Source organism: Mytilus californianus, unplaced genomic scaffold (genome assembly GCF_021869535.1).
Source record: "Mytilus californianus isolate M0D057914Y unplaced genomic scaffold, xbMytCali1.0.p SCAF_22, whole genome shotgun sequence".
Taxonomy (NCBI): Eukaryota; Metazoa; Mollusca; class Bivalvia; order Mytilida; family Mytilidae; genus Mytilus; species Mytilus californianus.
In genome coordinates this window covers 4,547,182-4,564,492 of record NW_026262671.1, presented here as the reverse complement: position 1 = coordinate 4,564,492, position 17,311 = coordinate 4,547,182, and the positions used below count along the sequence as shown (strand labels likewise).

General features: G+C 33.0%; 1 protein-coding gene across 1 annotated transcript; it reads left to right on the top strand.

Annotated features, from left to right (window-relative positions):
- The first annotated feature begins 4,184 nt into the window (after positions 1-4,184).
- On the top strand, positions 4,185-7,205 carry LOC127732146 (toll-like receptor 4). The gene has a single exon (XM_052241215.1). The coding sequence runs from the start codon at positions 4,242-4,244 to the stop codon at positions 6,780-6,782; it is 2,541 nt and encodes an 846-aa protein (XP_052097175.1). The 5' UTR covers positions 4,185-4,241; the 3' UTR covers positions 6,783-7,205.
- The last annotated feature ends 10,106 nt before the right edge of the window (positions 7,206-17,311 follow it).

Genomic DNA, 17,311 nt, shown 5'->3' with positions numbered 1-17,311 from the left:
GATTTTAAAATATCTCCCCTTTTCAATTAAGAGGGAGTGATCACTTAATACAATATGCCTTGAAAAACAAGTACACACTTTACTAATGTAATCTCATTGACATTATCCCACAAATCTCAATGTAATAACTGCTCAACCTAAACTTGAGGACACCGGATGTATTATGAATACAGAAACAAAAACATGATAATATGTGTAATATAACCATCACAAATAAATAACTGTAGTATAAGTTATTATAAATGATAAAATATTAAATTTGCCGACTGTCCAATATAAACTTGACTGTATCAGTGTTTGGCAGAGAGTGATTCATACATGGGAATATTTCCCGCTCATGGAATATCATGTAACCAAGTACAAATATACACGTAACAACTTCGCTCTATCTTCTTTAGTAACTGCAAATATCACAAAAATGGGTAAATATCGTTTTCCTAGTGCAACAACATCTAGAAGGAGTTGATTAATGATTACAGCTATTAGATCTTGTCCTGCTGGTCATTTTTGTCAAAATATTGACTGTCTATTAACTATAGTTTCCGCAAAAACACAATAATGGATAAAAAGCGTCATTCAAGGGAAATATTTCTGTAAGAAGACAACTGTCGATTTTTGCAATGTTGACTAATTAGTACACACTATCCATCATTTTTGCTATTTACAGTTTCTCTCTATCTACTACTAGTATAAAGGTTCTTCAAAAAATCACTAAAAGGCGTTAGATCTTCTTTCAAGGACAATAACTCTGTAAGGAGTCAACTGTTGATTTATGCCATGTTGACTTGCTGATAATTTTTGCATTTTTACAATTTTATCTCTCTGAACTTCAGTTTCTTCAAAGACAAAATCCCACAAACATGGGCCAATATCTTCTTTCTTTCAAGTGCAATAATTCCTATAAGGAGGCTACTGATGATTTCTGCCATATTTTAATACTGCAGGTGATTTGTGTCATTAACAGTGATTTGAATAGATAAAAACGCTAAAACTGTTTACAAGATAAAAGACATTACTTGCATATTATGCCTATGTTCTTGTTTGGAAGGCGGGAGCGTCGGTCATATTGTTTGCACTAGATATCCCAAAGATGATTGTTGCAAAGTCTGGTGCCATTTGGAATGTTATTTTGGACGACGTACACAAAGTGATGGCACAAGCTCAAACGGGTCCTTTGGGCCAGATAAACTAATAAAAGGAGATTGTGAGTATATGTCAAGTGACAGCAACCCAGCGACAAGTATAACCAATAGACATCACCTGGAAGCCAGGATACAGTCTTTCACAATAGACCGGTGTTCATACAGTATGTCAAATTTAAAGCACTCGGAGTCTACACAAGTTGTGAATAACAATTAAACCATTCAAGATAGCATTTGATAACATTTTTCAAAAGGGCATCTCAGAAATAACCTTCACCAGGAACGGTCAAATCCAAATTTTTGAAATGTTCTGGCTTTACCGTGTTTTTTGTTTTTTTTTTTGTTAAAGTTCTGAGATAGTACTCCCTATATGAAAAATGTTAGCCAAAAAGTCATCCGTACAATTAGACTTATTATACCAGAAAATTGATAAATCAGCAAATCGACAGAATAAAGAGGGGTGTGATCCTAAACTATCAAGAAAATAAAAGTAACTTCCACGAAATGAACATTAAACAACAAAGTCAGGAATTCATTTAAATTTCCAACACGTTTTCGTATTGTTTTTATTTGTGAAATCCATTTACACATAAAATTATTTCCTGCTCAACAAATCATATAACACATCCGGTTTCTAAGGAAAGATTATGTAATTGATCCTTGAAATTAATTCTTTTTGTGTTATATGTACCGAGGTTTATATTTCGTATTCTTTTGTATGTATTCTTTTGAAAAGGTAACTTCCAAGAAATGAAAATGTACTTGGAAAGTGGGAATTGAACGTTTACATATTGCCTTCGTTTGTTAATAGACTATTTTCACATAACCGACTTTTGACTGCGGTGTATATAATTTCTCAGCAGCTTAACAACTCTGTGGTAAGACATTCTGGAACTCGGTTAAGTAAGAGCAACTAAAAAAAGTAAAATCAAGCTTACAATCGGTGCAATTTCGGAGAAAATTAACTGTTTTCTGATGATTATGTAAAATTATGTATATAGAAAACAAAAAAACTTTAATTCTTTCCCCGAATTGTACCGATTGTAAGATGGATTTTACTCATTTAGTTGCTCTTACTTTACTGATTACCAGAGCAGGTAACCTAGTCCATCAGTGACGCTCGAATCCAAAAATTTAAAAGGACCAAACAAAGTACAAAGTTGAAGAGCACTGAGGACCCAAAATTCAAATGCTAATTTTACAGTACACATTGGCATTCAGTATGATTCTGGGTCCACCTAGTTCAAATTGGAATTCCAATATCTGCTTGTAGAAATTGGGATAACCAGATTTCGACTAGGAATATTCTTGACTGTACTTAATTTCCAGTAGGATCCAGGATATTGCTTACATCTATTGTTAGTATGGTCATTCTGGATTGTTCTGGATATATCTTTTATTGATGTTTACTGATACACTTGATAAGTAGAAAAATAGAATAGAAAATAACACAATGCAATTATCAATGCTTTATTACAACAAAAACTGGTAAAAATCATAAAATTTCGTGACACTAGTTTAAAATGGCTTATTTAGAATAACATTTGATAATATTTTGTTTATGACATTTAAACGAACAAACAATTATGACTTTACGAAATGAACAATACATTGTTTCATAATTTCTTGCACAACTACAGGAAGAAACAAACTGACACTCGTCACCAAAGTATTTACTTTTTTTTTGTTTAATGCACGAATACGTAAGATGTCCAAGTAAAGTTAAAGGTCATTAAAAGTGAGTCAAAGAAACAAATTGCATGTCAGATCGTCTTCTTAATAAAACTTTTGAACATTAATTATTTGAATTTAAGAATTTGCATGGCCAAAAACTTCTCATTATTTTCTTTGCAATCCACGTCGTAAAGCAAACTAATATGTCCTTTTTCACCAAATGTTTTATTAGTTTCCTGAAGTTGTCTTGGCACAGTGTTTGCATCATTTTGCTTGATATGTTGAACATCCTTAATTTGCAAAGTAATTTGTTATATAAACTCAAAAGATACAAAGTTCGGTAAAAAATGGAAGTATTTAACTATATTTACATGTTTTTATTATGAGATCATTTCATAAAAAAGTTAATTTAAAATGTTGTTATAATTTATTATCTTTAATTAATCACCTTGTGAAATCCAGAATCCTCCTAGTTAAAATCTGGATATCCGAGGTTTTTACTGGTATGTATTTGAATGCTGATTTATATTTCGATTTTAAATGGTAGTAGTTCAAATCAGAATATCAATTTCTACCAGTATATCCCAATTCTGCATGAAGTGCAACACCATACAGGAGCTCTAGGTTAAAGAATATATACAGTTTTTTTCTAACAAAGGATGTAATCAAACCACCCTCAGCCAGAGATGTCTGTGAATGAACTGACAAACCTTCATGACTCTTTCGTACTTTCCTTAGATTTTCTGTTCCATTCGAAATTCGTTCCATCTATGTGTTTCATCTAATCAATCCCCAATAAAAAATAAAATAACAAAAATACCGAAGTCCAAGGAAAATTCAAAATGGAAAGTCTTTTATCAAATGTGTGAGCAAATCGAACAAACATAATAATGTATTCATCGCGGCCTCGATATAGTTCTCTTGGGGTACAGGCTATAATTCACCAACAGTCGATTAATCAGTATATGATGGGATTAAGAAATAGTATTAACAAAAATACCGAACTCCAAGGTAAATTCATAAAGGGGAAGTCCACGAAAACTGACAAAATCAAACGTCAAATATTATCGACAAACGGAACGAAAGCAAAACAACTCTCATATTCATGACTTGGTACAAGGATTTTTCGAAGAAAATTGTGGGTAAAACCTTGTTTTATAGCTAGCTGAACCTTCCACTTGTATAGTAGTTGTTTTTAGTTATCAACAAATTCGGAACCATAACAATTATACAACAAATATAAACATTCACATTGTTGTAATTTGAGGGACCAGTCCTATTAAACTATAATTGCATAATCATCAACTAAACATATTTAAACATCCTGAATCTAAGGGAAGTTTAAAAATTATTGACGCTAAAAATACATATGGTTTAGGTTTGAGTACATCAACGATTTCGTTTTATTATGAATACGGATTTAAGATGATAGACCATAAAATTAATGCTCTGCTCCTGATCACAATCAATATTGCGTTTATCTGTGATGCTAGAACTTCGTCATGCCATTACAGTTTGAACCGAGTAAAAAGACTTGTTGCTCATTGTGAAAACCAAGGATTTACGTTCGTTCCTAGGAATCTTGTCAGAAATATCCAAGAACTGGATCTTTCAATCAATATGATCAACACATTGGAAAATGGGACGTTCGAAAACTATTCGACATTGGAAATTTTAATTTTGAATCATAATAGAATATCGGAAGTACATATAAATGCTTTTGTTGGCTTACCTTATCTGAAAGCTCTGAAAATACGTGATAACTTTATAAATATTACAAAGCTTCCTACAGGAGTGTTCAGTCCTCTTGACAATTTGACGGCTCTTGACATAGGCCGAAATGAAGAACAGTCACCTGTAAACAAAACTTTCGTCTATCCAGATAAAACATTTTCAGCCTTGCAGAGACTACGATTTCTATCATTGGACTTGTTTATGTTCCCGGAGTTTGGGGATGGATTTCGTTCACTGCAAATCCTTACCGTTTTAAATTTTGACCGGTGTTATTTGAAAAATATGGATAGGTTCACATTATCAAATTCAACATTTAGAAATTTTTCACCGAAGTTAAATGAACTATATATCAGACGCTGCCTTAATTTTTTTCGAATAGACAAAGGAATATTGCATTATTTTCCCAAATTGAAAGTTTTGGACTTATCTAATTCAAATATTCATTTGTACCAGGCACTGAATATACTTCATCCCTATCAAAACAAGAAAATGTCTGTTATCAACCTTCACCATATTAGCGGTAAGAGTGTCAACAATGATGAATTTCCGTATTCTGTGGTCGTTACGAAAAAACTAATGAAATATCTTAGGACAATCTGCGTAGAGGCTTTGGATTTGTCAAAAACGGGCATTGTAGACGATCAATTAAATTCATTGTTTTCATTCCAATACCCAGAATGCTTCAAAACATTCATCATATCATCCAATAGACTACCATCTACAAACATAGAACATTACATGGAAACGGTAATTTTCTTAACAAAGGCTACAAATATGAAAACATATGACATGTCATACCTTGACAGTCAATTTTTGAATCCGGTTTATCTTGATGTATATCATCCGGAAAAATTCATCCCAAAACATGAAGAGCAACAAATTTTTCAGATGCCATTTAATATTAGTTTTAAAATACCGCCATCACTTGAATTTGTTCGCTTTACCCATATGTCAGTCGTTTCTGCTACGGTATCAATCACATGCGCAAATTCATCGTTGAAATATTTTGATATATCATATAGTGTTTTTGAACAGTATCCAATTGTACAACAGAAATGCGGAAAACAACTTAGATATTTAGATGTCTCTGGAATATCTTCAACAATGATATTTCAAACAATTCCTCTGCCAAGACTGACCACATTGAAAATGACGCATGCCAGCATAGACAGGAGTATTTTTGAAGGTAAACAATGGATGCTAGAACAAGCTCCCGCACTGAAAAATGTAGATATATCTTTCAATAATCTTTGGACATTGAAAGACACGGAATTATTAAATACTTCAGGAATAACGCATCTGAATATGTCGAATAACCTTTTCAGGTCAGTTCCTACATGTGTCTCTAAACTACGACATCTAGAATCGTTAGATCTTTCCAATAATTTGATAACTTCTGTTGATAAAACTATTCGAAAATGGTTAGATGAAATTATTGAGTCAACTCACAATTTTAGCCTTGATTTAAATAATAATGCTTTTGTTTGTTCGTGCAATACACTTGACTTCCTGTTATGGCTTACAAAGACACCGGTATCATTTGTTAATGGAAACAATTACACGTGTACAATGTCAAATAATACGCAGGTCAATCTAATGGAAGTCACCAAAGATATCAAGAGATATTTTGCTGACTGCAATGCCACCGTGTGGCTTAGGATTGGAATAGTATTAATTTCGTGTATTGTGGGTGTATCGATACCACTTGCGATTGTGTATTATTACAGATGGAAACTTATTCTGTTTATGTTTAGAAAATTCAGACGAGCTGTCGAGAGAGGGTTACATGTAAATTATGCATATGATGTATATGTTTCCTATGAAGAAAGAAGCATAACTTGGATAAAAAATAATCTCCTACCGAAAACTGAACAAGAATGGGGACTGAAAATATGCTTACACGATCGTGACCATCTTCCTGGAGAACACACATCAGAATCTAAGGCACTTTCAATTCATCATAGTAGACATGTAATTTTTATTATTACTGAAAATTTCAATGAATGTGAATGGGGGAAATTTGAAATTGAAAGGGCAAAATATGAGAAATACACAAAAAACCTTATGAAAATCATTGTCATTTTACAAAACGTTAACGTCATTGATATCCCAGAACAACTTGTGGACATTTCAAATGATGTTTATTTTATCGAATGGCATGTAGACGAAACTGGAATTTGTGAACATCAGACTGAATGGCTTAGACTTAAGACATTGCTTTTTCTAAACTAGACAAAAAGGAATTTAGAAAAAAAACTATGAACTACATTAAATGTGTATACACCTGATAATTTTAAAAGTGGTTTAATACATGTAACAACCCTCTAGATACAGTCTTTTATCTTCTTTATGCACAACAATCTGATTCCTTTGGTTATCGTGTGATCGGCCTGTTTTATTTAATTGGTATATGTTGTTAACAAAGTTTGATCTGAAACGGCCATTTTGATCTGAATATCTCTTAAAATACTCAGACCAATACATTTGTACTGCATTCACTTCAGCGGATATGTCGAAAATTGACTGAAAGACTGAATATGACTAAAATAATTTATTGACCAGACTTTTCGGATGATGTTGAGATCAAAATGACCGTTTAAGACTAAAATGTATTTAATATTTAATGTATTCTTATAAAAATAAACAAAACTTTGCATTCACAAGTCTTATTCACATGCCTATTTGAAACATATATATAATGCATTATAAATATCCTCTTGCGTTGTGATGATGTCTAATTGACGCATAGCCTACAATTTCATTATCCATACTAATTATCGAAACCAAAGGGTATCAAGAGTATTAAAGTAAGTAAAGACAGCTGACAACATTCAACATCATGTGTTTAGAATTCGTAGACGATAATTACAAAAATAGGAAGATGAGGTATGATTGCCAATGAGACAGCTCCAGACAACTCTAACGACCAAATGACATAGAAGTTAACAACTATAGGTCACCGTACGGTCTTCAACAAAGAACAAAATCCATACCATATAGTAAGCTATAAAAGCCCCCAAAATGAAAAACATAAAACAAGAAAACAAGAAAACTAACGAATTTGAATGGTTTTACACTAGTAATTTGTGGGGCCCTTTATAGCTTGCTGTTCGGTGTGAGCCAAGGTTCCGTGTTGAAAACCGTACTTTGACCTATAATGGTTTACTTTTTACAAATTGTGACTTGGATGGAGAGTTGTCTCATTGGCACTCATACCACATCTTCTTATATCTATTAACGACCTAATTTATGTAGAAAACAATCAACAAAAAACAAATGAACAGCAACAAACGACAACCAATGAATTACAGGTTCCTGATTTGGGTCAAGCACATACATATCGTGGCGGGGTAAAACATGTTTTTAACATGGGACAGTGGTGTAACAGTACAACATAAAATGACCCTTTTTACTTTCCTCAAGGGTAATGTTCACGTTAGGAAAAATTATTTAAGACATTTAAAAAGAAGATATATAAAAAATGTCTCATTAATGAAATAGCTACTTACGTGCTATTATCATAAAACAAATACGTGCAGTGTTAACATTACTGGTAGTAAGCTTTTAACTTAAAAATTTTCGAAATACTAAAAACAAATTGACAATGCCATGGCTAAAAAACCTAAAAAAGAAAAAGACAATTAGACAAACAACAGTACACAAAACATAACATAGAAAACTAAAGACTGAGGAAAACGAAACCCCACCCATCAACGTTTTTGATTCGAGTGTCACTGATGAGGTTTTTGTAGACGAAAAGCACGTCTGGCGTACGCCTGGTATCTTCTTCTTGCTTCCCATGTTTTATTTATTGTTAGATTCCACCAGGAGATAAAAAAAGCTTTATGCAGGAGGTAAACATTATATTACATGAATACAAACATGAAGATGTCTGGTTATGAACGTTTCCCACCTACTGTAATCAATAGGTCAACTATATTTTATGTAGGGAATGATTGTACTTCTCCGTCTGGCAGGGTTCATCTAAAAGTCAACGTCAAGTTTTCATTGTAAGATCCTTTTCTTAGTTACTTAAATCAATAGGTCAACTGTTTTGTGTATGTAATGGTTGTTATCAGGTGTACATGTACATGTTGGGTCGGTAGGGTTCATCTAGCTGACCTTGACGTCCTTTTCATGGTTCATTGGTTGACTTCAAGTTATCATGGTTAGATATGTTTCTTAGATACTATAGTAACAGGACAACTATTTTGATGCGTTTCGTCTACAAAAGACTCACCAGTGACGCTCGAATCAAATAAGGTTAAAAAGGTCAAACAAAGTACGAAGTTGAAGAGCATTGAGGACCAAAAATTCCTAAAAGATTTGCCAAATACAGCTTAGGTAATCTATTTCTGAAGTAGAAAAGCCTTAGTATTTCAAAACTTCAAAGTTTTGTAAATAGTTAATCTATAATTATGACCATATCAATGATAATTCATGTCAACACAGAAGTGCTGACTACTGGGCTGGTGAGGCCTCGATCTTATAGACTCGACATAAAATTCAATCCTGATCAGTAAAGCCAGCAAAATATCTCAGTGTGTGCACTAGCTATTGTTTCAATCATCCAATCATCAAATGATGAATACTAGTATCTATTCCAAAAACACAAAAGTGCACAAAGCACTTCACAAAAATACCAATGAAGGGTACGAATTTATCAAAGAAATATTTGAAAGGAATTAAGGTTAAAAAAGAAATTAACATATACAAGATAACAAAGTACAAAAGATTGAGACAAATTTTAAAAGGTATAAAGTAACCAATACACTTATTCACACAAAATATTGTCATTATAAACAATAAACATCAGTATCAGGTAAAAACTATCTATTCGAAACAATTTCACCTTCTACACTTTTCATATCGTTCAGGGATCATAATTAAAATTGTGATTATTTATTGGGTAAAAGATTTTGATGCCTTTGCATTGTTGATGCTCCAAGATTACATTCTTTTCTGTGTGTTAATAATTTCAGAAGTATACAAAAATAGACTGTGTGTTGTATAAATTTACATCTCTTGGGGGTATTTGCAGCGACATGAAAATTAATTTCATTTGTCATGCAACACAAAGATATATTGTGATTCCCTGTTACCAATACAAACATGATTACTGAAGCCAATTAATTCAATGTTAAACTGTAAATTCATGTGTTCGATTTTTGCATCAAATTAATTGTCATAAACAATCATTACATTATAGAGTCGTGTATCAAACTGGTAAGATTTTCGGTTGTATCTGTATTTGTCGCAAAATCTGAAACATGTGGATATATTTTAATTAGTTTGAAAACTGAACACAACATTTTTCCTGTAATGCTGTTATATTTTATAACTTTTGCAAAATGGATATTTTTTATGGAAGAAATAAATTTTAATAAGAGAAATTAGCAAAGAAACTATTGTTATGTGTACTAACAAAATATCCATAATATCTTAATTGTCGTATAAACATAATTAGTTTGTGACAAAAAAAAACAAAACAAAAACAAATATAGAAAAGAAATAACAGTTCTATAAGAAATGAACACATGGGAAAAAAATTATAAGACTTCTGCTTTCAGTTCTAATGACTGTTTTATAAAGGAGCCAATATTTTTAACATGTTCCATGATAGAAGGGTTTAGCATTTCTTTATCTTATTGTTCTTGTGTAAGAGACATAAAATTATGAAAAGGTAAAAAATAGGTCAAATAGACTATCCTAATTTTTGGGTTTTTTTTATTGTTTTTTTGTAGTTTTTTTTGTTTGTTTGTTTGTTTGTTTGGTTTTTTTTTTTTGGTTTTTTTTTTTGCTTTTATGAATTAATTCAACGAAGTTACCTTTCATTTAGAATGGAATGGAATGGAAAACAACTGCCATATTCCTGACTTGGAACAGGCATTTCCCTTTGTAGAAAACGGTGGATTAAACCTGGTTTTATAGCTAGCTAAACCTCTCACTGGTATGACCGTCGCATAGAATTCCATTATATTGACAACAATGTGTGAGCAAAACAAACAAACATAATAGGTGAAAATGTCAATATTGGAGTACAGCAGTCAACATTGTGTTATAATCTTAATCACTATAAAAACAAACAAGTGTCCCAAAAAATGGCATATAGACACTCTTTAGACAAAGATTAAACGATTATAATTTGCTAAAAATAATGTAATTGAAGTCACACAGACAACAACATTTTAGGTGTTTTATTCAGGGATGATACCACCAAGGTATTTCCCCTACTCCTATAATATGCTAAATTAACAGTTTCAACAAGTTGTAGAGAATTTATCCTTGTTTCAAATAAAGAGGTAACTATTGTTATCATCTAATGCAGTAAAATTTCACACAATGTTTCGCTGCATTTAATAAAATAACCTTCGCGGGAAATCACCTAGGTAATTTCTTTACTTTCTTTTTTTATGTTAACAAGCATTATTAACTCGGTAACCTCATGATTTTTAAGTTCTTAAATATTTGACAAAAACACTTAATAAATATAGAATGACGCATTAAAACACCAAGATCATCAATGAAATTAAATGGAAAATTCTTACAACCGTAAAATTGTGGGTATAAAAGAAAAGAAATGATATGGGGTATCCATCCGTGTCACAAAATAAGTGCATGCACAACAAGAGCACAAAAAGCAAAGATACAGCGCCAGGACCGCATGATACGCCCTTCTTTTGCATATTGAAACTGTTGCAAAATTAAGATGGGATATTTAGAACGTTTTTAATCTGAAGTCCGTAATTTAAGGCTACAGTAGGTTACCGATGTTCATCTTCCTGGAAGAAAACATGCGTTAGGATATCATACGACGTATATATATTGCCTATATTTGGACTGTTAAAAATCCAATAACTTTAGACCTGAACATTTCCAAAATCGAATTAGAGCCTACATTCCCCAATTTAAACAGTAATGTAAAGTGTGCAGTGATTTAATTCAAGCATACTCAGGCTAGTGCTTCAGATGTGAAAAAATACCTTAACGGCTAAAGTCAAATAACTTTGGGATAAAAAATCTACTTTTTTAACAATCAAAAGGTTCTTAACTCAAGAACGACAAATAACAAATTTTAAAATCGAAAGGTATCGAATTTTCTTCCGTCAACTCTAATGCACACCAAATATCATTGACCTACCATTATTGTGGTTCCCCACAAAACTGACCTTATCACAAACTAATACATTGTTGACGCCGCCTCTGTCGCCGCTGCCGCCGAAGCCGGAAACAGCATTCTTATGTCTCGCTTTTTGACTCCGTAATGGCGAGAAAAAACCTATACCGCATAGTAAGCTATAAAAGGCCCCGAAATGAAAACTATTCAAACGAAAAAACTAACGTTTGTGATCTTTTTTATATTCCTGATGAAAAAACAAAACGCATTTAGAGAAATAAAAAAAATCGTAAAAACAATCCGATAATGGAAAATGGAACATAATGCTTACCCTACCGGAACACATGAGATCACCCCCGGTTTTAGGTGGGGTTCGTGTTGCTCAGTCTTTAGTCTATTATGTTGTGTTTTGTATACTGTTGTTTATCTTTTGGTCTTTTTCGTTTTTTGCCATGGCATTGTCAGTTTATTTTCGACGTATGAGTTTGAATTTCGCCTCTCTTTTTCCATCTACATCACTTGGTATTTGGTGGATAGCTGTCTCATTAACAATCTTACAGCTTCTTATTATTCTTAATCTTCTTATTTTTATATTGTAATCGGTAGAAACAACATATGCATTGAAAACCACACAATACAACACAAAAACAAAGCAAACACAACACAAACCCAGTTTAAGCAAAACAACTGGTGAAATCAGATGCTGCGGAAGATTAAGCAGTTCCTGCTTCACCAATGGCACCTATCTTGTTGCTCATGCATGACAATTACAAATCAACAATGGCACCTATCTTGTAGCTCATGCATGACAAGTACAAATCACCAATGGCACCTATCTTGTAGCTCATGCATGACAAGTACAAATCACCAATGGCACCTATCTTGTAGCTCATGCATGATTAGTACAAATCACCAATGGCACCTATCTTGTAGCTCATGCATGACAAGTACAAATCACCAATGACACCTATCTTGTAGCTTCTGCATGACAAGTACAAATCACCAATGGCACCTATCTTGTAGCTCATGCATGAAGAGTACAAATCACCAATGGCACCTATATTGTTGCTCATGCATGACAAGTACAAATCACTAATGGCACCTATCTTCTTGCTCATGCATGACAAGTACAAATCACCAATGGCACCTATCTTGTAGCTCATGTATGACAAATACAAATCACCAATGGCACCTATCTTGTAGCTCATGCATGAAGAGTACAAATCACCAATGGCACCTATCTTGTAGCTCATGCATGACAAGTACAAATCCCTCATGACACCTATCTTGTTGCTCATGCATGACAAGTACAAATTACCAATGGCACCTATCTTGTAGCTCATGCATGACAAGTTCAAATCACCAATGGCACCTATCTTGTAGCTCATGCATGACAAGTACAAATAACCACTGGCACCTATCTTGTAGCTCATGCATGACAAGTACAAATCACCAATGGCACCTATCTTGTAGCTCATGCATGACAAGTACAAATCACCAATGGCACCTATCTTGTAGCTCATGCATGAAGAGTACAAATCACCAATGGCACCTATCTTGTAGCTCATTCATGACAAGTACAAATCACCAATGGCACCTATCTTGTAGCTCATGCATTACAAGTACAAATCACCAATGGCACCTATCTTGTTGCTCATGTATGAAAAGTACAAATCACCAATGGCAAATATCTTGTTGCTCATGCATGGCAATACAAATCTGGTGCTTTTTGTACTATCGGTCTATTTCTATAAGGAATAGAAAAAGTATGCTGAAAAGGTTTTGAAATTTTATAAATCAACGTACTTATAAATAGTATGAGAATTTAACAGATGAGCTGCGTCGGATAGAAATCGACCTTATGCAAGTGCACGTATACATGTACATGTATAAGACTTTGATTGATTTTGGAACATTCAAATACGAAATAAAAGATGAATTTTGGTCTGTTTTGTAGGGATCTTATAACAACTCGCATTTCAAACAGTTGCAGACTTCACATAGAGATTTTTGAACCGGAAATAATTGATATTCATTTGCATAAGGTCGATTTCTATCCGACGCAGCTCAGATGTTGAACACCGCTCAATTTGACATATCAGTTGCCTCTATGTATGATATTCTACAAAGGTGATTTTCCCGTTGTTTTCCGAAAAATCCCAAATTTAACGAAGGAAAATTATGATTTGACACATTACAGTCATGTTTAGTTGTGATGAGAATATACAGATACGTCTATGATATATAATATAGTATGAGGACAAATCTTTTTATTATTGTGTTTTTTGTATCTTTAGTAGATCAATAATTGTGACTCTGTCTTAAAGTGTAGCATGTTATCTCCATTTTTAGCTAGCTATGAAACCAGATTTGACTCACCATTTTCTTCAAAAATTGCCTGGACCAAGTCAGGCATATGGCAGTTGTTTTATCATATCGTTACTACATCTTAACTTAAGACCTCCTCTAATTTTTTGAAGGTTCCTTTATTGTATTGTCTATCTCAACAATAACAAATCTGTTAACTGTTTTTTATCTCGGGTTTCAGTAAGTGTAGATAACGCTTCATTAAAACACAAGAAACACCACATATAGATGTTTGTTTAACAATAAAAGCATAGGTTTTGTTTTATTTTATAACGATCTCATTAAGAATACTATACTTTTATTTTCAAATTTGCAAAAGTATCACCTCCTCCAAAATATCTAAATATATGATATACTTGTATATATATATATAATATGAATGTTTGTTAACTTTGAATTTTGTAGGTTTGTAAATATTGTGATGTTTGTCTTGGTAACGATCCGATGTTTGGATTTTACACCTATGATTAATTTGATGTGATGTGATTTCATTTTTAGCTCACCTGGCCCGGCCAGGTGAGCTTTTCTCATCACTTGGCGTCCGTCATCCGTCGTCGTCCGTCGTCCGTCGTCATCGTCGTCGTCGTCCGTTAACTTTTACAAAAATCTTCTCCTCTGAAACTACTGGACCAAATCTAACCAATCTTGGCCACAATCATTATTTTATTGGGTATCTAGTTTAAAAGATGACCCCGCTTGGCAACCAAGATGGCCGACATGGCTAAAAATAGAACATAGGGGTAAAATGTAAGTTTTGTCTATTATTTTGAAAACCGTTATAAATAGAGAAAATTTGACAAAACAAAAATGTTTAGAATGTTAAGCTCTACCAATTGTCCACAGACGTCAAAACTGTCAGACGACTTCTTATAGGAGTTATTGCCCTTAAATGACAAATTTTACCATTTTTTTTCATTTTTGCCTATTATCTCGAAAAGTATAATAGATAGAGAGAAACTTTAAAGTGCAAAATTGATCAGCAAGACAAGATCTATAAATAAGTCTGCATGGTCGAAATCGTCGGTCGACTCCTAGAGTTATTGATTTTTGATGACGATTTTTTCCAATTTTTTGCGTTTTTTGTCTTATATCTTAAAAATTAAAATAGATAGATAGAAACTTAAATAAGCAAAAATGATCAGCAAGACAAGATCTACAATTAAGACAATATGGAGGACATCTCATTATTGGAGTTATTGCCCTTTAATGACGATTTTTACCATTTTTTGCGTTTTACCTTATATAATAAAAATTTAAATAGATAAATAGACATTTTAAATCACAAAAATGATCAGCAGGGCAAGATCTACTAACAAGTCAAATTGTGCCGATATAGTTAGTAGACTGTCACTCTTTTTAGGAGTGATTGCCCATAAATGAGGATTTTTTTTTACCCTCTTTTGTTTTTTGAGCAAAAATTAAAGAAGATAGAGAGAAACTAAATAGACTAAATGATCAGCAATACAAGATCAACATAACAGAGATTTTTGTCTTGAATTCTATTCTCGTCTACAATGTTGGAGAGTGTCCTTTGTTGAAAATGCAAATAGACCAAGGTGAGCGACACAGGCTCTTTAGAGCCTCTAGTTTATTTAGATCATGAATTCTCTACTTACCCTCCAGGAGCACCTGATATCACCCCCGGTTTTTGGTTGGGTTCGTGGTTGCTCAGTCTTTAGTTTTCTATACATATGTTGTGTTTTGTTTACAGTTGTTTGTCTGTTTGTCTTTTTCGCTTTTTGCCATGGTGTTGTCGGTTTGTTTTCGACTTATGAGTTTGAGTGCCCCCTTGATATCTTTTGCCTATCTTCTCTGTAAAACAAAAATCCGATTTTTTTCTAAATGTAAAAATGGTGATGATAAGTTGATTTAAATCTTACTAAATCAATTAACATTAATAGTGACTGGTGTCACTTTTTAGATCTTTAAATTTAAGAATTGAATGCTTCTATTTTTTGGTGTAAGGCGTTGACCGAAGCACATTTTGTATGATACGCGGAAAATTACAACTTGATGCTATAACCATCAAATTAAGAGTTGTATCAAGCTTTTCGTTTGTTTTTCTAGCCATTGTTTTAACAATGTCACGGATTGCACGTGAAGTCATAGCTGTTGTATTTCATATAGGAATTGGATACTACTTTTTGTTATTTTATTTTGTAATTTTTTTGGGGTGTAAAAGTGTTAACCGAAGCATACTTTGTATGAAGTGCGGATGCGCTTCTTACTATATGTACGCATGATCAACGCTTTTACAACCCTATAGAATTACAAAAAAGGCATTATTTTTTATGAGTACATTTTTATGCAACAACTATCAAATTATGAGTTATTCCAAGCTTTTCGTTCGTTTTCCTATGAATTGGTGTGAAATTGTCGTAAGAAGCACGTGCCATCATGAATATGAATTTTATTGAGAAAAACAAATCAATATTTTAATGCCTCGCGATTGCTTTCAGTCATTCAAAAATACGGATTTTTATGAAACATAAACATGTAATGTAATTATACGGAAATGAAATATGCCTTTGGAGTACCAGCTTCGCAATTGTTGTCAGCCAATCATTATAACGGATTCTTATGCAATATACATGTAATGTAATTATTATAATTTTAACATGGTAATACCCTTACCCAAGTCTATATTAGACGACTTTATCTTTTCCATTGTTAATTTTCTTTTTCCATGATGTTTTCCTTTGACTCCCTCTTATGGAGTGTATATTTCTCAGATGGTTTGATATGCTCGTGTATTGCAAGGTAGTATTTCCATTACTAGACATTTCCAGCAGGGATATAGATATCATGATTGGTTCAAAACTTCACTACATTTTATCACTAAGATAAAGATTTATTTGTGGAGGTATGATTCCAAGTTAAGCAATTGATAAAAAGTGGTATTTCACTTCATACTTTGTTTAATAAAGCTTTCGAATTTAGGAATGGTCTTTCATATCTGTGTCATATCTGATGATAACAATGATGATGATGATGATGATGATGATGTATTGCTGTTTAAGTGTATTTGAAAATCAAATGCAGGACGCGAATATGTTAATGTGATATGAATATAAACCCTACTTTGTACTAGACCAACACGCTGAGCCGGATTTGTAACGTGGTAGTTCACAGTCCGCAGGAAAACATGTCACCTTAGCCGGACACATTAGTCTGACTCCGAGCCGACCAGTCTATGCTCTTATTCCTAAATACCGGTTGCTTAACGAAGAAGCAGCAAATACCAATTTTAAAGTCTTTGGTTTGACCCGGTCAGGGT

Coding starts and splice junctions, on each gene's coding strand:
- LOC127732146 (XM_052241215.1), top strand. CDS start 4,242: ATGATAGACCATAAAATTAATGCTCTGCTCCTGATCACAATCAATATT.